Consider the following 23677-nt stretch of genomic DNA (forward strand, 5'->3'; position numbering starts at 1 on the left):
GTGGCCCCCACCCCAGCCCTCCAGAAGGGAAAATCAATTTGAGGAGGGACCCAGCCTTTGCACTCGACCTGAATCCGTGGGAAGGCCCCCTCTCCCACCACTCAGCCGCTCCTTATGTCTTCCCCGTCGTCTCCGCCCCCTTACCCCCTTGCCCTCCTGCTCCATCCCTGGCCATCTACTCCCGTACAAAAAATTCTTGGATCCTTCTTTCTGGGCCCCTCCCTTAGACCCTCCCTTCCCCCAGCGAAGACTGGCCAATGAATCCTGCAGAGCAGGGTCAAGTGCCCCCTTCCACAGGGGGGCGCGCGCGCGCCTCACCCCGTCTTCCAAGTCTCCCTGTCACTGCACTGCTCCCGGGCATCATTCTCTTGAAGGGTCCAAGAAGTATTGCGGCGGTTCCCACCTTCTCTAGCTCCCACTCTTCTCTGGACCTCCTCATTGATTCCCCCATCATTCCACTTACTATACTCAACAATGCAAGGACTTTAGCAAAGACCCTGTGTGACACTGTCCCCTCACCGTACGCCCAAGAGGTTCCCCATAAAATACCTTGACTGCATGCACTTAAGGGGTACTGCCCTCTCCCCCTGGGCATCGTGATTAGACCCCAGAGATCCTGGGCTTGAAGGATTACACTCCACAGAGACCTTGGGAACAGCTCAACACGTGTTATAATTAATAACTTAGGCTTGCCAGCAGGACAGAACTTACAGAACATATACCCCCAGGTACCCTATCCTCCAAAAACCTAGTTGAGTTGGTCAAGTCAGATGTGGCAAGGGGAGGAGGAAATCAGAGGGGTATGTGGAGGGCTCAGACCTCTTAGGGCCCAGCTGGGGGCCACGGGAATCCTAACATCCCCTCCCCGGGTGGTCTGAGAAGCTGGGAATCCAAAGAGAGTCTTCCTGCTTTCTGTCCAGCCTCCAGGACAATGTCTGTGCCCCCTCTGCCACTCCCACTCCTCTGTGAGGAAGGTCCCAAGGCAAGGATTCCCTTCATCTCCTCTGTCAATTCCCTGAGAAAGCAGCAGCCAGAAACCCCAAAGTAGCTGGAGGGACTTCAGGCCCTCAAGAGAGGGGGCTGAATGGAGAGTGCACAGACGTGGAAGGGCCCCCAATCCTCAGCCTCACTGGCAGGCCCGGAAAGTGCTGAATTCAGGGGGCTCAGGCGAAGATGATGTGGAGGTGGGCCTTTTCCGGGCCCCAGAGCTGCCAGGTGTCTCCGGGGAGCCAGAGCAAGCATCCAGAGCGGCTGCACCTTCTTCTGGATTCATTTTCTTTGTCCATGGAGGAAAAACAGAAAACAGGGTGATTTGAGGTTTCAGTATCTAGCGTCTCCCTACATGCTGAGTCTGAGACTCCCCCAGTCCATCAGGTCTCATTTCACCCCCACACATCACCCCACAGCTTCAGGGCCCAGATCCTGCCCTCTATCTTCCTGCCTTTCTGTATGCTGAGAAGGGAAACAGACAGCGTGGGTTCAAATCCCAGCTCCATCTTGTCCAGTCGAGTAACTCAACCCCTCTGAGCCTCACTTTTTCCTTTTGTGCAGTGGGGAGAATGCTCATATACTCCTAAAGTTGCTACAAAACATAAAGGAATTAAATAGATAAAGAGTCTGGCACATAGCAAGCACTAATCCTTAAGTGAACAAAGCTATTACCATTATCCCCCCCCCCTTGTCGCCCTGTTCTGGGCTCCCACAAAACCTGCCTCAGAAGTCTACCCTTAGGACGCCTGGGTGGCTTAGTTGGTTAAGCGACTGCCTTTGGCTCAGGTCATGATCCCAGGGTCCTAGGATCGAGTTCTGCATCGGGCTCCATGCTCAGTGGGGAGCCTGCTTCTTCCTCTCCCTCTGCTGCTCCCCCTGCTTGTGCTCTCTCTCTGACAAATAAATAAAATCTTAAAAAAAAAAAAAAAAAGTCTACCCTCTCCTCCACCATGGACGCTCCTGCCCCAAATGCCAATCAAGAAGAGATGAACTTAGGGCACCTGGATGGCTCAGTGGGTTAAGCGTCTGCCTTTGGCTCAGGTCATGATCCCAGGGTCCTGGGATAAAGCCCCCACATAGGGTTCCCTGCTCAGTGGGGAGTCTGCTTCTCCCTCTCCCTCTGCTCCTCCCTGCCGTTCGTGCTTTCTCTCTCAAATAAATAAATAAATAAAATCTTTAAAAAAAAAAAAAAAGAGATGAACTTACTAAAACTGAAGTTTAGGGGGTGAGAGCAGCCTGGGGTCCCAGCCCAGTCCTGCACCTCCCTAGCTGGATGATCCCAGTAAGGCCCATAATTACCTTCAGTGTCCTTGTCTATTAAAAAAAAATATGTCAGGGCACCTGGGTGGCTTAGTCACTTGGGCATCTGACTCTTGATTTTGGCTCAGGTCATGATCTCTGGGTCCTAGGATCCAGCCCTGCATCTGGCTCCCTGCTCAGCAGGGAGTCCGCTTGAGAGTCTCTCTCCCTCTGCCTCTGCCCCTTCCCCTGCTCACGCACTCTCTCTCAAATTAATAAATTAAAATTTTAAAAAAGTCAAGCCCACTTCATAGGGCATTAGAAAGTGAATATCAGACCCTCAGTATGGTAACACAATACAAGCTGGAGAATGATGAGTTGCTTCACCTTTACATCAGCCAACAGCACAGCTTCGGATGCTTCAAAAAGAAACTAGAATTGAAAGCAGGGACTCAAACAGATATTTGCACACCCATGTTCATAGCAGCACTATTCATAGTAACCGAAAGGTGGAAACAACCCAAGTGTCCATCAACAGATGAACAAATAAACAAAATGTGCTTTATAAATGCAATGGAGGGGTGCCTGGGTGGCTCAGTCGGTTGGGTGTCTGCCTTTGGCTCAGGTCATGATCTCGGGGTCCTGGCATCAGGCTCCATGACGGGCTCCCTACTCAGTGGGAAGTCTGCTTCTCCCTCTCTCTCTGCCTGCTGCTCCCCCTGCTTGTGCCCTCTCTCTCTCTCTCAAATAATTAAATAAAATCTTTTTTTAAAAAACGCAATGGAGGGGCGCCTGTGTGGCGCAGTCGTTAAGTATTTGCCTTCGCTCAGGGAGTGATCCCGGCGTTCTGGGATCGAGCCCCACATCAGGCTTCTCCGCTAGGAGCCTGCTTCTTCCTCTCCCACTCCCCCTGCTTGTGTTCCCTCTCTCGCTGGCTGTCTCTCTCTGTCAAATAAATAAATAAAAATATTTTTTAAAAAATAAAAATAAATAAATAAATAAAAATGCAATGGAATACTATTCAGCCCTCAACAAGAATAAAATTCTGACCCCTGCTACAACATGAGCAACCCTTGAAGACATGATGCTAAATGAAATAAGCCAGCCACATGGGACCCTGGGTGGCTCAGCTGGTTAAGCGTCTGCCTTCGGCTCAGCTCATGATCCCAGCATCCTGGGATCGAGCTCTGTGTCGGGCTCCCTGCTCAGGGGGAACCTGCTTCTCCCTCTCCCTCTGCCCCTCCCCCCTGCTTGTGCTCTCTCACACTCGCGCGCGCTCTCTCTCTCAAATAAATAAAATATTTTTTAAAAAGCCAGACACAAAGGGATGAACATCATATGGCATCATTTCTACATAAAATGTCCAGAATACACAAATCCACAGAGACAGAAAGGAGCATGGTGGGTGCCAGGGGCTGGGGTTTGTCAAGAATGAGAAGCCAGCGTACAGCGGGGACTTTGCAAGACGAAGTTCTGGAGCTGGATGGTGGTGATGGTTGCACAAGGTGAATGTACTTAATACCACTGAACTGGACACTTAAACATGGTTAAAATGATCAATTTTATGTTACGTATATTTTACTATGATGAAAAAAAAATACCTAGAAGAGATCCCACTAGAATTTACTGCGAAGGAAAGGAAGCATGGTAGTGTGGATAGCCTGCTATCATTTGTGTTAGAAAGGGTGAGGATATACACTCCCCATTTCCCCCTTTGCTTGCATTTCCAAGGAGCTCCTAAGGGTGGTGGCTATCTGTGTGTGTGGAGGAGGAGACCAGGGAATGGACAGGGGTTAGTGACAGAAGGATGTTTTACTGGATATATGATTTTGACATATGGATGTATTTCATATTTAAAAAAAAAAAATTTTAAGTAGGCTCCATGCCCAAGGTGGGGATTAAACTCACGACCTCGAGATTTAAGAGTCGCGTGCTCTATGCAATGAGCCAGCCAGGTGTCCCCACCACCACCAAGTTTTTTAATTAAAAAGTAAATATATCTAGTTGCAAGGACTAGGATACTTTTTAAATCTTTCTCCTTTGTTTCCATTTGTTTCATTTGAAATGTCTCTTTTTTAAAAAAAAGGATAAAGGAAAAATCACCAGGGTGGTGCCTTGAGCAGCATGTCTTCTCACAGAAAGTTTTAGAATTTGCCCTGCCTGCCGGATTTGGCGGTTTTTCTTAACAGCATAGGATTTGTTCCCGGAACTGAGACCTCACAGGGCTGAACTGGCCGGCGGGGCCAAGCCCCTTCCTTCCCACATTCATGTACAGTTTAAATGTCCTTACTCCTCTGTCCAGAACTCCAGATTCGTGTCTGCACCTGCCCTTGGGCTTCGCGGGGTGAGGCTTGCGGGTGTCTGGTCCCTCCAAGCCTGCTGCTCCCCAGGACTCCCACACGCCTCCCTCCGCCTTCTCCCTCTGCCCATCATCCAATCCAAAATCAGTGCCGTGTTGCCTGTTCCCAGAATCGATCTGACCTGCATCTGTTCGCTTCTTCCACCGCCGCTGCTAACACGCTGGGCCAAACCACCTACCACTTCGCTTGCTTGGACCAGCACAGTCGTCTCTGTCCTGGTAACCACCCCCCCACCCCCCCACCCCCGGAATACACACTCGCATTCCGCTCGCTCCACGCCCCCCAAGTCTGTCCTCCTCGCAGCCGCCAGAGGGCGCGGGTGAACACCTGAATCGATCACCTCCCCCACCCCCACCCCCTGCCCCGAATCCTCCGTGGCTCCCATCACACTTGGGACAACAATCAAAGCTCTCTGCGGGGCTCCCCTCGACTCTCCATTCGGCTCCACTCCAGTTATACTGGACGGTGCCAAGAACGTGTCCCGAGCCTGGGGCAATCTTCCGTAGCTATCCCCCTGCTTGTTGCCCATCTCTGAGACTTCTTGGATCTCCCATCTAAGGGAGAAGTGAGCTTCCCTCTCACTCCCACCCCACATGGCATCCTCTGTCTCCGCCCCCCCTCGTAGAGATTAGAAAGCTCTGAAGAATAAAAGGCCTTGTCCTGTTCTTGTCCCAACGCCCAGGAAGGGTGTGTTGAACCAGCCCAATCCTCCCCCATTATGGTGCCCTAGGCACACCAACTCCCCACCCAGGCTCCCTGACTGCAGTCCCAAGGTGCCCACTTGTCCAAATGGGACACTCGAGGCCACCTCGAGGGGGGCCACCTGCACCCCCGACCTGTCCCCTACTCTGGAGAGAGCTGGACGAACATTTCCTTGATCCATGGTTTCCAAGGCTCGTCTACCTCTAACTTAATAAAATAATAATGATAATAATAATAGTACAAACAGTAAGGCCACCCCAAGATACAGCTGTGCAGAGGAGTCCCATAGACCTGGGTTCAAATCTCAGCCCCAACACGGTGTGATCTGTGGGAGCAAAACCTCTTGCAAAGGGACAGAATGCAATGAGACCCTCCCCACTGCAAGAGAAACACACAATTTGGAGCTGAAGTCCCTGAAACTGAACATAAAAACAGGCTTTTCTTTACCAGGAGGGGACCACAGTGTGCATCAGACTGTTACAAAGCACATGACCCCAGCAGGTCACCCTGAGTCCCCTGCCACCATTCTCTAGGGTTGGCCCCACTGAGTGCAAAGGCGGCCCGGGGATCCTGCCCATTGCCACTGGATGGCCCGGACATGGCTGGCTCCATCCCCTGGGATTTTCCAGAGCCAACTCTCAGCTCACAAACAAATCCCTGCTCGGTGATTCTGGGCTTTTTCCAGACCCCCTGAAGCTCAGAGACATCAGGTTGGCCCAGCCTGATGGTGGTCTTCAGGAGGTTAGGACAGTCAGCAGAAAACCAGGACCAAGAAATGCAATGACTTACCATGGAGATGGCGAACAGAGAGTTATCAAAGGTCATGTCTGAAATAGAAAGAGAAAGGAAAGCCAAGTGCCAGTATAAAATCCGTGCTCACTGTCCTCCGGGGGCCCTCCCCCGCCCCAGACCCACAGGCCTCAAATCAATGGTGAGGAAGGGCTTGGGACCCATCTCCCAGCATGCTTCACTTCCTTCCAGCCCATTCTGCAGGCTGAACCATTCCCAGCTGTAAACTGAACAGTTTCCTTTTTCTGTTCAGAGCCCTCCCCCAGGGGCCTCTCACGGCCCTCTGATAAATGGGTTTCTCCTCTCAACTCCCACTTTCAGGAGCGCCTCTCAGCTCCTCCACCGCCCCAGGCTCTTCCCCAATCGCCTGCTCTTCGCCCCACTATTCTGTTCCTGCCGGTCTCTGCTTAAACACCACTTCCTCCCGGGACCGCCCTCCTCACCCCTGACAAGGTCCCGCCGGCCTCGGGCTGTTCCCCCACTCCAGTATGGGCTTGGGGGCAAAGAGCACCTGTCTTGGTCATTGACGGATACCCCCAAATGTTAGCACATAGTAGGTGCTCAATAGAAGTGTGGAACAGTGGGGTGCCTGGGTGACTCAGTTGGTTAAGCGTCTGCCTTCCGCTCAGGTCATGATCCCAGCGTCCTGGGATGGAGCCTGAGTGTGGCTCCTTGTTCAGTGGGGAGCCTGCTTCTCCCTCTGCCTGCTGCTCCCCCTGCTTGTGGTCTCTCTCTCTCTCTCTCTCAAATAAATAAATAATTTTAAAAAGTGTGGAACAGTGAAAGAAGTACAGAGGTCGGAATTTCTCTGCTTGGGGCCCCCTTCCTGAGCATCGCACAGCACAGACTGGCTGCCCCTCGCTCCCTGGTGGAAGCCTTCAAGATGACACGTCTGGATCACAAAGGGGGGCTCCATTTAAGGACAGCGCCGGGCAGTCTGTCCCCCGTGGAACTGAGGGTCCAGCGCTGGAGGCGAGTATTACATACACATTTGTGTTTTTCTCCCGAGGTGTAAAAAGAACGGTAAGGTGCTGGAGGTAAGTAAATAGAAACACACCCCCTGTCTAGGGGAGTCAGGGAAGGCTTCCTGGAGAAGGCAGCCTTTAGACCAAGACTAAAGGGAGGAAGAATGTTGTAGGCGGAGGTCAGAGTGAGCGAAAGGCCCGAGGATGAGGCAAAGAGAGAAGGTGAGAGGTGAAACCTGGGCGTGGGGGGAAGGGAGGGTGTGTTCTTGACCCTAAGGGAAGCGAGCGGCTGCAGAAGAGGTTCCACAGCAAGCAACGAGACCCGCTTGAGTTTTGAGGGGGTGAGCCTGCCCTAGCAGGGTACGCACCTGTGGTGGCGAAGTTGATCTGAGCCCAGCAGGATTCTCGCTCTCTACAAAGGGATTTGGGAGAGAGTGACAACTTGCTCCTCTCAGGCTGGAGGGTTGTTCCGGGAAACCCTGGCTCCAAACTTGGCCATCACTCCCCACCTGCCTTTGCATCCTCCCTGAGTCCCCTCAGATGGAAATTCTCTTGCAGGAGCCCCACCTCCAGGGGAAGTCGGGATTCGATCCCTGGGGCCACTGCTAGCCTGATGCCACCAGGCAGTGGGGTGTCCACCCCTCCCTCGTAGGGGAGAAACTGAGGCTGGGGCCACTGCCTACAGGCTACAAGTTGGGCACCACACCGCCCCAGAGGGTGCCACCCACTTCTCCTGTGACTGTGACTTTCTAGACTATTACAACCATTTTGGGCAGTCAGTGGTTAAGGGATGTGAGGACGACTCAGCCACTTGCTCCCTGTGTGGCTAAGTGCTGAGCCTCAGTCCCTTTGTCTATAAAATGGGGTTACACATAATGCCAGCTTCCACGACAGCTGTGAGCTGCTGCGGGCTCCAGCTGCGGTGTCTCCTGGCACCTCGCTTGGCGTCTCTAGGTGCTTTATAAATGGCACCTGTTCCTCTTAAGCAGCCCTCCCATCAGAGGGTGCCGTTTGGAACTGAGGCCCCCCCTCCCCCCCAGCACGGGAAGTGCCTCTCTGTCCCCAAAACCAACCCCCACCCCTCAGGAGCTTCTGGCCCATACCCCCCCCAACCATCTGGTATTTCTTTCCCCCAAACCACCCTCTGAGGATCTCTCTAGACGGTCTCACCTTTTCTTCTGCAAATTTTTTACTTTAACTGGGAATAGAAAAATAAATAAGCATTTATTAGATTTTGGTCGTGATTGCATCTTAGTTGCAAAAACAAAACCAAAAAAAGACTCCAAAGCTCCGTCATACATTTGTCTCCCACCCTTGCCTTCTCCTCTGGCAAATGTGCCACTGAACAGGAGAACTGCTGCAAAGTCCTCCCCACCCCCGATTACACAAATAATGTGTGTTGGTAAAAAGGCTTCGAACAAGCACGTAAAAAAAATTTTTTTTTCTTTGTTAAAGATTTTATTTTTCGGGGCGCCTGGGTGGCACAGCGGTTAAGCGTCTGCCTTCGGCTCAGGGCGTGATCCTGGCGTTATGGGATCGAGCCCCACATCAGGCTCCTCTGCTGGGAGCCTGCTTCTTCCGATTTTATTTTTAAGTCATCTCCATGCCCAACGTGGGGCTCGAACTCACAACCCCGAGATCAAGCACGGCATGCTCTACCCACGGAGTCAGCCAGGTGCCCCCTAATATTGTATTTTTTTTTAATTGTCAATTTCAGGGATTGACAGGAGCTGGGGGAGGAGGCCTGGAGAGTTAGTGTTTAAAGGGGACAGAGTTTCAGTTGGGGAGGATAACAAAGTTCTGGAGATGGGTGGCGGAGATGGCTGCATAACCAAGTGGATGTACTCAATGCTGCCAAGCAGGACACTTAAAAATTAAGGGTTAAAATGTGAAACTTTATATGTATTTTATAATTTAAAAATATATATCAACTTCCCCTGCCCCACCACCAATATTGCTTCTGGAAGATTCTTTACTACTAAGTTTTGGGCTAAGACCTCCCCAGCTGTGTGCCTCTCTGCTCCTAAAAAATGGGTGCCATTGGGGGTTCATTTACACTTCCCAGCGGTCGCACACTGGCAGCCTCTGGGCTATGCTGTCTCTGCCTGCTGTTACCTTTCCTGACCACCACGGCAACGGCCACCAGCCCAGCAAGGAGAAGGAGGGCTCCAGCCAGGCTCAAGCAGAGTGCCAGTATCCAAGTGGGCACTAGAGGAACATGAGAAAAAGAGGGGGGCAGGTTATGGAGTTGTGGGGTGCAGGGTGAAGGTGGAACACCTGTCATTCCTCCAGATTACCTTGGGGGAGCCAGTTATCCCCCCATACTGCCCAACCATTTGACTCGGGTGTAGCTGGACCCCGGGTATCTGGAAAACCTTGTGACCGGTCAGTTAGCATAATCCCCACCCCCCAGTCATGGTGATTGGTTCAGGGATGGCATGTGGCCAAAGCTGAGCTAATGAGAACTAATTCTGAGACTTGGCTGGACTACTGGGAAGAGAGGGTTACTCCCCTGCCCAGAACTACAAAACTGGTAAGATATTTATCTGAAACTGCTAGGCACAATTTTGACACCATGAAGAGGAGGTCTTGCCTAAGAATAAGACACAAGAAAGCAGAGCTGAGAGCTGGCAAATGATTCCTGACCTCTTTGAACACCTGGACCCAGCCATGCCCAAAGTCAGCCCTGCAAACTGACTTCAGTTTGGCAAACCAACTCATTCTGTTTTGTTGCTGAAGCTAGTTTGAGTCAAGTTCCCAGTTACTTGCAGCCTGAGAGTCCTGCTGGCTTCAGCCTGGTTCCAGGGGGTCAGATGACATCCACCGCCAGCCCCATGGTGGACCCTGAAATCCATGCAGAGGTCAGCCACAAAAGCATGAAACTCCCGCTTCAGAATTTACTTCTCTGCAAGGGATTTTGCTCCCCTTCCCTGCAGAGAGTGGATCTCTCAGGGGAGACAGGAGGAGATGACCTGATCCCCATGGAGATCAGGAGCTAAGCCAGGAAGGGGAAGGAACAGACACATACTTGATATTCTCACACTGTTAGCCCTTGTTCATTCATTCATCTGGGGCAGGAGGGACGATGTCCCCTCCCCACTCTGAGACCACAGGCCCAAGGTGAGAGAAGGGGGCCTTTGACCGTAGAGCTCAAAGACGTAGACTGTTCTGTTGCCTCAAGGCACTGGGGCTTCTGCGAGCAACAGAGTTCTCTTTAAGTGGGGCCTCCGCTGGCAACAAAGTTATCTTTGCAGCCGGGAAGTTCTGATGGATGGTGATGCAGAGCCTCTACCTGGAGGCTCCTCCCTCCCTCCTGCTCCTTGATCCCGAGCCCACATCCAGCCTCCTGTCCTGAAAAGACCACAGGAAAATACCAGCCTTCCAGGCCTTCTTTCTCACTTCGACGAAGAGCCAAAGTCCCTGATGCTGCCAAAGGCCCTGCGTGATTGTCCTTGCCACCTCCGTGCCTTCTTCTCCCCCAACTTTTCTCCTTGCCCATTGTGCTTCAGCCCTACAGAGGGCCCCCATGTTCCTCAAACACACCAGACACGTGCCAGCCTCAGGGCCTTTGCATGGCCAGCCCCCTCTGCCTGGGATCCTTTCGCTGCAGATACCCACATGGCTGCCTCCTCCTCAGTCAGGTCTTTGCTCAAATGTCACTCCCTCAGAGAGGCTTCCCCTGGCCGCTCTCCTCTGTATTTAAAACGACACCCTTCACCCGGTGGTACTTCATCCCTGCCCCTTTATTTGTCCCCTGCTGGCACACTAGTATTTATTGGACTCTCTGCTTCCTGACTGTCTGCCTCCCCTCAGAATGTCAGCTGCGGCAGGGGAGGGACATTGTTTCACTCACTGCGGAAACTGCAGGGCCAGGAACAGTGCCTGGTGCAGAGAGGTGCTCAAAAATGTTACATGGCCTGGAGGGGAGGGTGCAGCGGAGTGTGGGGGGTTAACGCCTAGATATTGGAGCCAACGGAATCCCAGCTGTGCTGCCCTGCTAGCTGTATGACTTGGCCAAGTCCCCTCACCTCTTGCGCCTCAGTTTCCTTATCTGCAAAATGGGGAGCATCGCTGAACGCATGGCGTGGGATGACTGAGAATTCGGCAAGGAAAGATGAGTGAGCCCTGGCCAGTTGGAGGACTGGTTCATCCTACAAAGGCTTCCGAGCAGAGGGAACAGCACAAGCAAAGGCTCAGCGGTAAGCAAATGGAGCCTTGGGCTGCGAAGGCCTGTGGGAGGGTCTTACCTGGGAAGGAGACGCTCATGGACTCGCTGAGGTCCGACAGCTGCGGCTGCTTGTGCTCACCTAGCACACCATACTGGCAGGAAAATGGGCCCCCTGGAGCCTCCGTGCCACCGCCACTCAGGTTGAAGGTGACCCTGAGCTGGTCCGCGGGTGCCTGCAGGAGCTGGACCACCTGCCCACCACGGTACAGCGTGAAATTTGCCCCTGGGAAGCCCCCAGGGGCTACGCAAGCAATGTGGATGGGGTCTTCTTGGCTGCTGGGGTGTGGGGGCACCAGCAGGATGGACGGTGCCGGGATTGCCAAGGAGCCTGCAATACAGAAAAGGGGAGGCAAGCTAAATGGTTAGAGCAGAGGCGTTTTCTGGCTGTGTGGTCCTGGGCAAGCGGCTGACCCCTTCTGGGCCTTGGTTTTTCTTTACAAGTAGGTCGTCAGGGGTGCCTGGGTGGCTCAGTCGTTAAGCGTCTGCCTTCGGCTTGGGTTGTGATCCCAGGGTCCTGGGATCGAGCCCTGCATGCTTCTCCCCTCTCCCTCTGCCTGCTGCTCCCCCTACTTGTGCTTGCTCTCTCTCTGTTAAATAAATAAATAAAATCTTGAAAAAAACCAAACAAACAGGAGGAGCAGAGAGCAAAAGGGGTTCTCCTGTTTCCCAGGCTGTGGTGAGAAATTGGGATTTTGGGGTACAGTTTCCTATAGGAGGTACCAGTGTCTCCCCAGCTGCCCCCAGGCTCCTGAGCAAAGTGTCTAGCTCATGTGAGGTCTACACAAGCCTTTCCTTGTCTGGCCTCCAGCACTTTGCCCCTCTTCCCCCCACCCCCGGCCCCCCAGCAGATCCTCCTGTTACCCCAGCCCTGGAGGTAACAGCCTGTAGAAACCAAGCAGGGCTGAGTCATGGGGCGTGGGCACTGCTGTCCCCAGTGGGGTGGGATTTCTAATATCTTTGATGTGGGGGTGATGAGGAGCTCACTAAGAGAAAGCCATGCTCCGGGGGCATTTCCAAAGCTCTGGGGCAAATCTGTCAGCGTTCAGCCTCCTCCAGACCTGGGGAAGGCAGCCCTGTGCTGCTTTCTGCCCCCAGAGCAGAGGCCAGGTGGGCAGGGGTGGTGGGAGTGGGGTGGGGCTGGTGCAGGGGGGACATCAGGCTCACCGGCTGCAAAGAGCAGGACGGTCCAGGGCATCTCTCCTCCTGAGTTTGGCCAGGAAATCTGGCTGAGGCCAGTGCGGCCCACGGCTCACCGCCAACTCCTCCTGAGGCCAGAGCAGGGAAAGGAGAACCAGGGCTGATTTGAACGAATGTTTCCTCACTGGCAGGAAGTTGCACACACACGCTCAGCTGCCGAAAGGGACTCTCTCCTTTCCCCACCCCTTCCACGGACGTACAGCAGATCCTGGGACCTCACTGCACCTTGGTAGCCACAGTTCTGCAGAGATGGAAGGAAGGACACATGGCTAAGATGGTCCGGGGTGTGTGTGTGTGTGTGTGTGTGTGTGTGTGTGTGTGTGTGTTCTCCCTGTGAATTAGAGAAATTAGAGAATTTCTGGCTGGCATGAGGAAGGGACCATGAGCTGTTTGGGAAACCCATGCCCAGGACACAAACCTCAGTCCAACCAGTTCCAAAGTTGAGACATATGTTGGGCAGAGGTTGATAGAGCACAAGGGTTAGTGCTTGGCCTCTGTCACCTCAGGCAAAAGATGGTCCGTCTTTGAAGCCTCAGTTTGCTGCTCTGTAGAATGGGGCTAAGAGTTGCAGGTATTAGATCCATGGAACTCATGATACATACAAAGTGCAATGCCTAGAGAGATGTGAGTGCTCCCAGGGTGAGGCCATAGGAGCATCACCACCCAGGTGAAAGGGAACTCGAGCTCCAGAACTGAGGGAATGATGTAGTTTACAGAATAAATTGCCTCCTGTTCAGAGCCCAGAAGCTTCCCAAAGTCTGTCTTACCAGCAAGTTTGCTTTGGTCTCTCTCAACATTTCTGTTCAAGTCAAGCAGGTTCACCAGGGAAGGATGTAAGTGTGTGGTCACTAAACAACAAAAAAGGGCCATTACGGTGGACTTTTTTATTTGGATACATGAGACTCATTCCAACGTCAGGAACTTTGCACATGCTGTCTCTGCTGCCTGGGACATAATTCTATTAACCTGATAATATTCCACTTCTCTTTCAGGTGTCAGCTTAAATATCACTTCTGGGAAATCTTTCCAGATCCCTCTGGACTTAGAAAAACTTCCTTGTTGCATTATACTAGAGTGCCTTGTAATTTTCCTTTATTGAAATTAGCATGCTTATATTTTCAAAGAATTTGTCTATTTCATCTAAGTTGTAGAACTTATCAGTATTAAACTCTTCATATTCCCTTATAATCCTTTTAATGTCTGTAGGGTCTGTAGTGATGTCCCTTCTTTCAATGGTAACGTGTTTTTTTCTCCCTTTTCTTGAATAGTCTTGCTAGGTGTTAATCCGTTTTCTTAATCTTTTCAAAGTACTAGCTTTTGGCTTTGCTATTTTTCTCTATTTTCTGCTTTCGATTTTATTGCTTTTTGTCTTATCTTTATTTTTTCTTTCTTCTATTTACCTTGTTTCATTGGCTCTTCTTTTCTTAGGGGCTCAAGATGGAAACTTAGATAATTGATTTTAAAAATTTATCTCCAAATATAAGCATTTTAAGCTATATATTTTCCTCTAAGTACTGCTTTAACTGCATCTCACACATTCTGACATATTGTGCCTAAGTTAGAAATATTTTCTTATTTCCCTTGTGAATTTTTTCTCTGACTCATACGTTATTTAGAAATGTGTCAATTTCCAAACATTTGGGATTTTTTGATAGCTTACTGTTAGTGATTTTTAAATTTAATTCCTTTGTGGCCAGATAATGCACTCCATATAATTTCAATCCCTTGAGATTTATTGATACTTTGTTTAATGGCCCAGCATATCTTGATCCACATTCTGTATGCACTTGAAATGAAAGTACACTCTGCAGTTGCTTGGTATAATAATCTGTAAATATCCATTAAATTATGTCATGGTGATTTACAGAACATGCTTGAATTTATTGAAATCATCCAGCTCTCTTCCTTCCAGGGTGCAGGGGTGGGTCTGTGGTGCCTCCTGTAGTTTCCCAATGCCTACCACAGTGCTTGGCACACAGTGAACCACAACTACTTCTTGATTGTCTGACCTGAAAGTCGAAAAATAGTCATTCAGTCTATTTTTTTGCTCTATCCTGGCTGTGTAAGATACAGAGTTAAGAGAGATTCCTGGCTTATTTATTCCACCAACTGTTTACCGAATGCCATGAAGGGTTCAGAACTGTGCTGAGTGCCAGGAACACCATGAGGAATAAAAAACTCCTGCCCTCAGGATGCCCAGAGTTTGATTAGAGAGTCAGACAAGCAGATAATGAAAGTCCAGTTGGTGAAGAGCTATAATGGCAGCAGTCACCAAGGGGAGCTCTTAACCTAGCTTCTTCTGCATGTTCAGGGAGGGTTTCTGGGAGGAGGTGTTAGATATCTGACTCCAAAAGCCTGAGAAGTTGACAAGGGAAGGACATTCTAGGGAGACATAATAATATGTGTGAAAGACCTTGGATGAATGTGAGGACTTCATCCTGGGAGCATTTAACATGGTGCAGGAATCGTGAACCTGGAATTCTGAATTCAGAAAAACAGACACACTTCCCTGTATTAGTCAGCTATCATAGAGATAGCACCAAGAAGAGGTACAACTAGGAGTCATGGGCAGGGTGAAGGGAAATCAGCAAGGGATGGTGACTCCCCGGGGTCAGGACACTGTTACCAGCCCAGGCCTAAAGTTGCTAGGGAGGAAGCTGTTGTGGAACCTGGGGAGAGCTGGAGTTGCAGGCTCTGGTAGAGACATGCAGACCACCAGGGTGGGGGAGCCAGAGTATATATCCCTACACCCTCCTTTCCTCCAGCCCTCAGATCTCCCTACCAGGGCCAAACTCAACTGGATGTGAGGAAAAGGCAGCTAAGTTGACCCGCCGTGTAGCGATCAGCCCCCAGGGGCACAGAGCAGTGCGGGAAAGGGTGGAGAAGGGCTCTGGTAGGGCGCACAGAGACTGCCTAGCACGCATCTCAGAATTGTTTGGTTATAATTTCAGGGGATTCCTGGCCCCAAGAAGCTAGTCGGGCAAACTCTGCATGGTTTTAAGAACCCCAGGCCGACTGTAGGCCAACGCTACAAAGCAAAGATGGACACTACAGGATGTGGCCCATGTAACTAACTGCTCCATCTCTTCTCTGGCTACTCCCCTCCCTCCGTTCTATTTCCTTTCTGCCCCTTGAGCCTTCTGAGTGCCTTCTGACCTCAGAGAGTGGTTCTCTCTGCTTGCCTCCTCTTCCTTCTACTTCAAGTTTGGGATTCAATGCCACCTCCTCAGGGAAGCCTTCCCTGACTCCACCCAGGTGAAACGAGCCACCTACCTACCACCTAACATTTACTCTGTAGTGCCCATAACTACCTGAAATCATCTTCGTGCTGAACTTGGCTAGTGTACAATCCGGCTCCTCTGCTGGGATGGCAACTCCATGAGGACACAGACAGAATCTGTTTTATTCACAGTGTCAGACACTCAGTAAATACTTGAATACTTGGACGGGGGTAGTTTTTGTTTAATTGAAGGAAACAAGAAACAGAAAGTTCAACAAACTGAGCAAACATAGTCAGAATCAAGTTTATCTGAACTCTGGAAGACAGGGAAAGGTTTGTGCTAACCAAGTGAACCCTGAATCAAAATGAAAAGGAAAATCGAACATGGCAGGGAAGCTCTGTCTTATTTTCCCCACCCTTTCCTCATCTCCCTCCCAGTGCGGTGGAGGTCTTGAAGACAGCAGCCTGTGTCCCCAGTATGGGGCTCCTGTACCCTGTTGCTGAGGTTGGCAGTATGGTGTTTGTCTGTTTTAACACATCTGGGGGCTACCCGTGGGACTGACTCAAGGTGCTTGTCTGTTGAACTCAGAATGCATTCCTGGAAAACACTGTTAAGGCAAAGGGAAAAATTCACAGCCACCTGGGGCAAAATATTATAATCGAGGACAACATTAACCAGTGATTTTACTAGCAAACATGGCTTTATTCAGGAATAGCAAAGAAATGCAACTGAGGACAAGCTAGGTCCAGCAAAAGCATAAGCAGGTCTGGAGAACAAAGAGGAACACTCTTTTATAGAAGAAAGGGGAAGTCTGGAAGGCTGTTATAAGAAATCCATTGGATTAAACTGGGAGTTGGGAATGTAGTGATGTTTCATTGGTTGAGTGGTGTCAGTCTCTGGTTGGCTGGGCTGCTACCAGGAGGAGAAAACCTTTCTTCCTCCTGCTGCAAGGTACATCTCTTCCTGTGGGGTCTGCAATTGACAGTGAGTGGTAGGGTGTGAGAGCTTCCCCTTCTACCTCCTGATTCCATTCTAAAGGAGGTTTCCATTTATTAATTTTCACAACAATGGACATGCCAAAAGTCAGGAGCAAGAGCTGGGGTGAGAAGGGCATTCAGAAGCACCCATATATAATGGGGGATTTAGAAAGCAAAGTGCATGCCCAGGGCAGGACAAATGCTCAGAAAACACCTGAGAAGACCCTAAGCTTTCATCTCAGGCTTATCTCTAGGCTCAGCACAAACAGGAAGTGAAGGCTAAGGCAAAACTGTAAATGACCTGGAAAAGCATTGAGGGAGTCCACAGAAAAAATCTGGGGGAAGTTTTTTGTTTCTTTTTTCTTTCTTCTGCTTGCTCTCTATAACATATAAATAACTCTTATAACTCAACGACAAAAAGACAACCCAATTTTAAAATGGGCAAAAGTCGTGAACAGACATTTCTAAAAACAAAAAAAACACACACACACAAAACAAAAAACCCAAAAAACTACTAACGTCTAACAAGCACCTGAAAAGATGCTCAACATCATCAGGGAAATACAAATCAAAACCACAACGAGACTACTTCACAACCATTAGGATGGCTATAATAGAAATAAAATAGAAAACAGCAGGTGTGGATAAGGATTTGGAGAAATTGGAGCCCTCATACATGATTGGTGGAGTACAAAACGGTGCAGCTCCGTGCTCACCAAGGAGTCTGCTGGAAATTCTTTCCATTCCCCCCACCCCCGCAGGCTCTCTCTAAAATAAATAAGTAAAATCTTAAAATAGAGATGCCTGGGTGGCTCAGTCAGTTAAGTATCTGCCTTTGGCTCAGGTCATGATCTTAGGGCCCTGGGATGGAGTCCCACGACCCGCTCCTTGCTCAGCGGGAAGCCTACTTCTCCCTCTGCCTGCTGCTCCTCCTGCTTGCGCTCTCTTTCTGACAAATAAATAAAATCTCAAAATAAAATATTTTTAAGAATCTTTAAAATATATATCTTTTTTTTTAATTAAAAATAAATAAAAAGATCCACATTCTCCACACTTCAAAATATCCAAGCAGCGAGTCTGAATCAGTCAGAAAACTTTGGGAGTGAAAAGGAACACTAACAGTGACTGCACATAAACTTTGACATAACAAGGTGGTGTGACTTCCCCAAGTTCTCCAAAAGCAGGAAAGAGCTGACAGCCACCAGCTGTATTCGAAGAGTAATTGTCACCAACTGCCAACCACTCCAGGGCCTATCTTTAAAGACTCAAAATTTCCACCTAAACATTTTTTCTTATGTTTAGACAGAATCACCAAGAAGAGACCATTTCTCCAGTGACTTCTTTGCTTATCTGCCAGCTATCTTCCCAGAGGGTGGTCGCCTCCAAATACTCCAGACTGAGGGAGAAGAGGTTACATGGTGGGCTGCCTAGTGGTGGGCGATCAGCCTGGAAAATAGCAGATTAATACATACTGAGGGCCCACATGTGCCAAGTGCTGAACAAGCATTATCTCAATCTTCGCAACAGCCCAATGAGGTAGGACAAGCAACACCCCAACCTACGGATGAGGCACTGGAGGCCCAACGAAATGATTTCAACCCAAAGGTCGGTGGTGGGGTGGGCGTGGGTGGCTTGAACTAGGCTTCGTGGCTCCCAGGCCCATGCTCTCCTGACTTTTAGCACTTGGCTGTCATTTTTCCTACCTTGGGTCACGTCAATTACTCTGTTTATCTTCTGGCCCCCCGAGTCTGAGACCTTTGGGTTGCAGAGTGGGCTATGCCCCTCTGCGGACTCTACGCAAAGAAAACGGAGCGCCACGGGCAACGCTTCGTCTCGATTCCCACAGCCGCCCTATGGGGTGGTCGTTCCATCACCAACTACAAACGAAACTGCCAAAGTGATGGTTCTAAGGAGGAAAGGGAATAAAGGGTGAGGCCACGAAACTGGAGCCACGCACAAGAAACACGAAACCCACATCAACACGAGTCTTTCTCGCCCCAGTGAATCTTTTTATGCGTGAACCCTACGGGTCGCGCACGGGTCCACGCCCAGCATTTATCTTACAACCACTTCACCCAGACTGGATCGCTAGACGTTCGTACCGCGCAGCGTACTCTGGGAAGACCGCAGGGAGGTGCCTTAGAAGTCCCGGCCCGCCTATGACTTAGTTGTCTTAACTTTTGCCTGAGAAACACGCACCATCATAGTGCTTATTTTTGAACTTCTCCTCACCATCTGTTGAGACTAGAGCTAGTGGCTACTCAGAAAAAAAGTCTCCAGAAGGTTGAGTGTTTTAAGACGTAGCAGGCATTCATTCGGGCAGCTAAGCTCTCAGGGGGCCCTTCACTTTTCCTCTCGGTTCGCTTCTCACCACCGACACAAGCGGCTGCCAATGAGCTCCGCCGAGTAGCAGAGGGGGCAGGGCCAGCTCTTAAAGGAACCGCGACCTCTTAGCAGACCGGAGGGTGACCCGGATGATGGCGGCCGGAGCGGCCCTAGCCTTGGCACTGTGGCTACTACTGCCGCCGGTGGGGGTGGAGGGGGCAGGGCCCCCGCCGATCCAGGACGGCGAGTTCACGTTCCTGCTGCCTGCGGGGAGGAAGCAGTGTTTCTACCAGTCTGCACCGGCCAACGCAAGCCTCGAGACCGAGTACCAGGTAGAGGGTCCCGAGTCGGGCAGCACGCAAGCAAGCGGAGCCAGGGCGAGGGGGCGTGGCCAAGCAGCTGAAACGAGGCATGGGTTAAAGAGGGAGGGGGAGGAGCCGGTGCGTATGAGCGCGGGGGCGGAGCTAGGAGGAGTGTGCAGGAGCTGGTCGGGACGGTGCGTGGGAGCGGAGGGGGTGGGAATAATGGCAGGAGGCGGGGTTAGAGCGAGACTGCCAGAGGGGGCGGGGCCATCGTTTATAAGAGGGCTCCCCTCACAGGGCAGGAACCTCGCGAGTGGGCGTGGCCAAAAGTCGGCCCGCCTGGGGGATCTGGTGGGCGTGGCCAAGATGCGCCACTGGAAAGGGCGTGGTCAACATGAGGCTTTTTCGGGGCCTGGGTTAAGGAAAGCAGGGCCCTGTCGCCTCACTTGGGGTGTGGCCAGGTAAACGTTGATCAGGGACTTACGACTGGGGCATGACCAGACGAAAGAGACAAACCCAAAGCTGTCCTATCAATGAAGACTGAGCCAAGGCAAGGGGCGCGGTCAGGGGGACAGTTGGGGCAGGACCAGGTTGCAGGTGTAGGTGTCAGCGCTCAGGTAGGCCCCTGGTCGTCCTGGATGGGTCTGTGCGGGTTGGTCCAGCCCTGGCTTTCCCTGGCAGGTGCCCTTCGCCTACCCCTAGCCCTCCACCCTCTTACCTGTACCCCCAGGTGATCGGAGGTGCTGGACTGGATGTGGATTTCACGCTGGAGAGCCCTCAGGGCGTGCTGCTGGTCAGCGAATCCCGCAAGGCAGATGGGGTGCACACGTGAGTTAAGTCCCACTGTCTGCCTGGGTTTAGTTTCAGCCCTGCCCCTCCCCAGTGGCCTCAGGTTACCTAACCACCTTCCCTGCCTCTCGAAGTCCGGCCGGTGGGCCATTCTGGGTCATGTATGTCTGTGTCTTCCTCCCAGGGTGGAGCCCACGGAGGCTGGGGACTACAAGCTGTGCTTTGACAACTCCTTCAGCACAATCTCTGAGAAGCTGGTGTTCTTCGAACTCATTTTCGACAGCCTGCAGGATGACGAGGAGGTCGAGGGCTGGGCAGAGGCTGTGGAGCCCGAGGAGATGCTGGATGTCAAGATGGAGGACATCAAGGTACGCCCAGGCTGAGCTGGGGCCACTCGTCCCAAATCTCTGGCTTTGGGCAACAGTGCTCCCCTATTCTTGCACCCTGACTGGGGTCCTCATCTGCCTGACCCAGCCGGCCAGGTACCCCCACCTTAGTTAGAAAAGTAGCCACTCACAGTTAAAATAATAGCACATTTCTAGGTGTAGGAATTTCCAGGGCTTAACTAACTCATGAAATCTCCATATGAGGTAGGGACTGTGCTCCCAATGCCCCATTTTAACTGAGGCATAGGATGCCTAAGTAACTTTCCTAAGGCCACACAGTAACTGACAGATCCAATATTAGCAACTGTGCTGTTAACTACTAGTAAGTACATTTTTTATACTTATTTAGGCATTCAATTCTCACTGCAATCCGGAGGAAACTGAGGCCCAGAGAGGTTAATTAACTTGCCCAAGGCCACCCAGCCAGTCAGCACAGAGGAATTTAGACTCAGGCAGCCTGGCCACAGAGTCTCCTCTCAGCAATCTCCTCCCAAAACATAGGCTCACCCCATTCCCCCAGTTTTACGGGTCCCTGCTCCCTGAAGGGTGGAGGCCTGACCCTGCCCCCCTCTCTGCTCCGCAGGAGTCCATTGAGACCATGAAGACCAGGCTGGAGCGCAGCATCCAGATGCTGACGCTACTGCGGGCCTTTGACGCACGTGACCGCAACCTGCAGGAGGGCAACCTGGAGCGGGTCAACTTCTGGTCTGCTGTGAATGTGGCCGTGCTGCTGCTGGTGGCCGTGCTCCAGGTCTGCACGCTCAAGCGCTTCTTCCAGGACAAGCGCCCTGTGCCTACGTAGCCCCAGAAGGAAGAACACGGAAAGGAGGGGCAGCAGGGCACATGTGTGTGAGATATGGGGGTCGTTTCCCCAAACTTAAGTTTCTTATGGGAGGGGAGACCACGCAGTCACGGCCCGAGGTATGGCCCTCGTGTATCTCCTCCCTGCCAGGGGCCAGGCTGGAAACATTTGTTGGCTTGGCTGGTAGGCCTGGGCCCTCCAGGAGGGACAGCTCAGAGGCTGCACCTGCTTTCCTGGAAATTGTGCATGGGGGGGGAGGGCACTGCAGCATTTGAACGAGACCCTTGGATATTCTGGCCCTTTTCCGTGTCCCCTCCTGTAAATGTGTGTGCCTTAGCCCAAGTCCCAGCCTGCACTGGCACTGCTTGGTGTGGGATGGGGCCCAGGAAGCAAACTCTCTTTCCCCTTCCCTCCTGGCCTTCTGAGCCAGGGTCCAGTGGGAGGGGGCTTGCTGCTTGTGGGACCCCATGCTTTTGTCTCCTTGTCACCCCACCAGAGGCCTGTTGCTGCTGCTGGGGGCGGCTCCCAGGCTGGGGGTGGCCTGCTTATGCCAGGGGCCGGGAAGGAGACACGGCTGCAGTGTTCTTGCGAGGACAGTCACTTTATTGAGAGGAAGGAGCCCAGCCCCTCAGCCCAGCGCGGGGTGGGCTCGATGCGAGATCTGGTAACAGAACTCTAGGAGTGGCGGGCTGCATGACCACCCGCCCCTCCTGCTCTCTCTGCAGAGGCCCCGGGCAGGGCTGAGGGGTGACCCAGCCAAAGCTTGTGCAGGAGCCTCACGGAACAAAGGGCGGTCTGGCCTGGGCACTGGAGTCAATAAATTATGGTCAGAAAATCACAGAGCCTGGTGACTGGGGCTCAGGGACACCAGCCGGGACAGACCTGCCCCCAAGGGGGCAAACCAGGCAGGCGGGAGGGGTCTCCCACGAAGCTCAGAAGAAAGGCCGGGCGGGAGCCGATGGAGGTGGTCGCCTGGGCACAAGAGAAAAATCAGAAAGCAAAGTTTAACTGTGACCCGGGCTGGGCCAGAAGGCCTTGCACCTGGGCAGAGTCCTTAGGACTACAGTGGTGGGGAGGGGGCCCTGACCACGGCAATCTGGGGTGGAGGGCCGGGATTCCCTCTCCCCTGTGGGATTCTGCCGCCCACCCCAGGCCTGTGTCAGGGGCTGCAGCCAGGCCTCTGGGTTAGTATGTGTGGAAGGGGAGTGGCGAACATTTGTCCCCACGCCTGACATGTTAAGGAAAGCAAGAGATTTTCCCTCTAGAGCACGGCTGCCTCTGGAAGAAGTGAACTCTCCCTAAGAGGAGAGTCCCAGGAGCAGGGTGTGAGCGCGCCCATGGTGGAGGGGAGATGGGGTCCTTGTCGGAGGCCTGCCAGGGGAAGGTGATCAGTCCACGTTCTCAGCCTGAACGCCAACACAAAAGGCCCACACAGCAGCCACCAGAAGCTTCTTCCCTTTATTTTAGTTTATTAATAGGATACAGAGTGCAGGCACTTACAGTGGTCAAACTGAGCAAGGAGCGAGCAGGGTCTGCTCAGCGACGGGCCACCTGGGGCCCACCCCGTCGGGGAGGCCTGGGTGGGAGTCAGGAGCCCCTCAAAGCCTCCCCACTCACTCAGCCCTGAGCCGGAGCCACCCTGGGGACCTAGGAGGAGGAGGGGACCCAGGGAGGAGAGAGCAAGGCCGGCAGGACAGAGGCTTCCAGACCCGGCGAAGGCACCTCTGGCAGCCGAGGCTCGGCCGTGTGGTTAATACGGCCAAGGAAGGAATATTTACAACTCGCAGGGCGGGCAGCGTGGGGCCTGCTGGGCCTGGCTCACTGCCTGGAGCTCCCGCTGCTGAGAAATGGACATGCTCCTTGGGCCCCAGGAAGGGCTGGGGGGTACAGGCACTCTTGGTGCCCCAGTTTCCAGAAGGCCTGGTCTTCTCAGGCTTTCCTGGCCAGAGAAGCCCTGGGTGAGTCCCCCGCCCAGCCCGGCCCCAGCCTGAATCCTCATTCGAGATGGCGCCCAGAGCGCATTCCCTCCTCTGCTACCCTGTGGCTCCATCCCCCAAAGTGCAACGGCCCAGCTCCCACCCCTGCCCCAGGGCTCCAGGGCCCCTTGTTCAGTGCTGTGTCCAGCTGGGGATGGGGGCCAAGGTTAGGGAGGAGTCAGGGGGCTGCCCACAGGGAGCCTGGTCCTGGCACGTGGATGACAGGGTCAGGGGCAGCGGAGGGGCCCAGACCACCGAAGCTCCTGCACAGCGGGTGTGCGAAGACCCCCTGAGAACACGCCCCCCCGCGGCCTAGTCGAGCAGGGATGGCTCGGCTGGGCGGATAATGGTGGGCCGGCTGGGCGCAGCAGGGGGTCTTCTGCTGCAAAGAGAATAAAGACAGACGGGGGGGGGGGGGGGGGGGGGGGG

At 52.5% G+C, this 23677-nt stretch overlaps 3 protein-coding genes across 11 annotated transcripts in view; 1 reads left to right on the forward strand and 2 right to left on the reverse strand.

The window, feature by feature from the left end:
* Positions 1-653: 653 nt before the first annotated feature.
* On the reverse strand, positions 654-12595 carry CUNH19orf38 (chromosome unknown C19orf38 homolog). 2 transcript variants are annotated; one of them, XM_008708079.2, is made up of 7 exons: positions 12438-12595; positions 11293-11601; positions 9161-9253; positions 8216-8243; positions 7414-7457; positions 6081-6118; positions 654-1276 (listed from the first exon to the last, which is right to left on the reverse strand). In XM_008708079.2, exons 1-7 carry the CDS (start codon positions 12466-12468, stop codon positions 1127-1129), a joined length of 693 nt encoding a protein of 230 aa, XP_008706301.1. In that variant the 5' UTR covers positions 12469-12595; the 3' UTR covers positions 654-1126. The 2 variants fall into 2 exon arrangements, with proteins under 2 accessions (XP_008706301.1, XP_008706302.1); XM_008708080.2 differs by lacking the exon at positions 9161-9253.
* A 6418-nt stretch (positions 12596-19013) lies between these two features.
* TMED1 (transmembrane p24 trafficking protein 1) lies at positions 19014-22110 on the forward strand. Of its 2 annotated transcripts, none has more exons than XM_008708081.2 (4): positions 19014-19325; positions 20026-20123; positions 20269-20452; positions 21054-22110. In XM_008708081.2, exons 1-4 carry the CDS (start codon positions 19143-19145, stop codon positions 21270-21272), a joined length of 684 nt encoding a protein of 227 aa, XP_008706303.2. In that variant the 5' UTR covers positions 19014-19142; the 3' UTR covers positions 21273-22110. The 2 variants fall into 2 exon arrangements, with proteins under 2 accessions (XP_008706303.2, XP_040485256.1); XM_040629322.1 differs by lacking the exon at positions 19014-19325 and adding an exon at positions 19563-19912.
* The window catches only part of DNM2 (dynamin 2), an 82436-nt gene continuing 80616 nt past the window's right edge, over positions 21858-23677 (reverse strand). For 4 of the 7 annotated variants that reach the window (XM_040629328.1, XM_040629323.1, XM_040629329.1 and 1 more), the window contains one exon: positions 22717-23630. In XM_040629328.1, coding sequence (XP_040485262.1) covers positions 23561-23630 — 70 coding nt within the window. In that variant the 3' untranslated portion in view covers positions 22717-23560. Of the gene's footprint in view, positions 22245-22716; positions 23631-23677 lie in introns of those variants that run through there. The other 3 variants (XM_040629325.1, XM_040629327.1, XM_040629330.1) reach the window with 2 other exon arrangements.

The sequence above is a fragment of the Ursus maritimus genome, unplaced genomic scaffold (assembly GCF_017311325.1).
Source record: "Ursus maritimus isolate PB19 unplaced genomic scaffold, ASM1731132v1 scaffold_14, whole genome shotgun sequence".
Lineage (NCBI taxonomy): Eukaryota > Metazoa > Chordata > Mammalia > Carnivora > Ursidae > Ursus > Ursus maritimus.

Coding starts and splice junctions, on each gene's coding strand:
- CUNH19orf38 (XM_008708079.2), bottom strand. CDS start 12,468: ATGCCCTGGACCGTCCTGCTCTTTGCAGCCG. Junction 9,254..11,292: donor CATGAGCGTCTCCTTCCCAG/GTAAGACCCTCC, acceptor ATGTTCCTCTAG/TGCCCACTTGGATACTGGCA. Junction 1,277..6,080: donor CTCTGTTCGCCATCTCCATG/GTAAGTCATTGC, acceptor CCATGGACAAAG/AAAATGAATCCAGAAGAAGG.
- TMED1 (XM_008708081.2), top strand. CDS start 19,143: ATGATGGCGGCCGGAGCGGCCCTAGCCTTGGCACTGTGGCTACTACTG. Junction 19,326..20,025: donor GCCTCGAGACCGAGTACCAG/GTAGAGGGTCCC, acceptor CTGTACCCCCAG/GTGATCGGAGGTGCTGGACT. Junction 20,453..21,053: donor TCAAGATGGAGGACATCAAG/GTACGCCCAGGC, acceptor TCTGCTCCGCAG/GAGTCCATTGAGACCATGAA.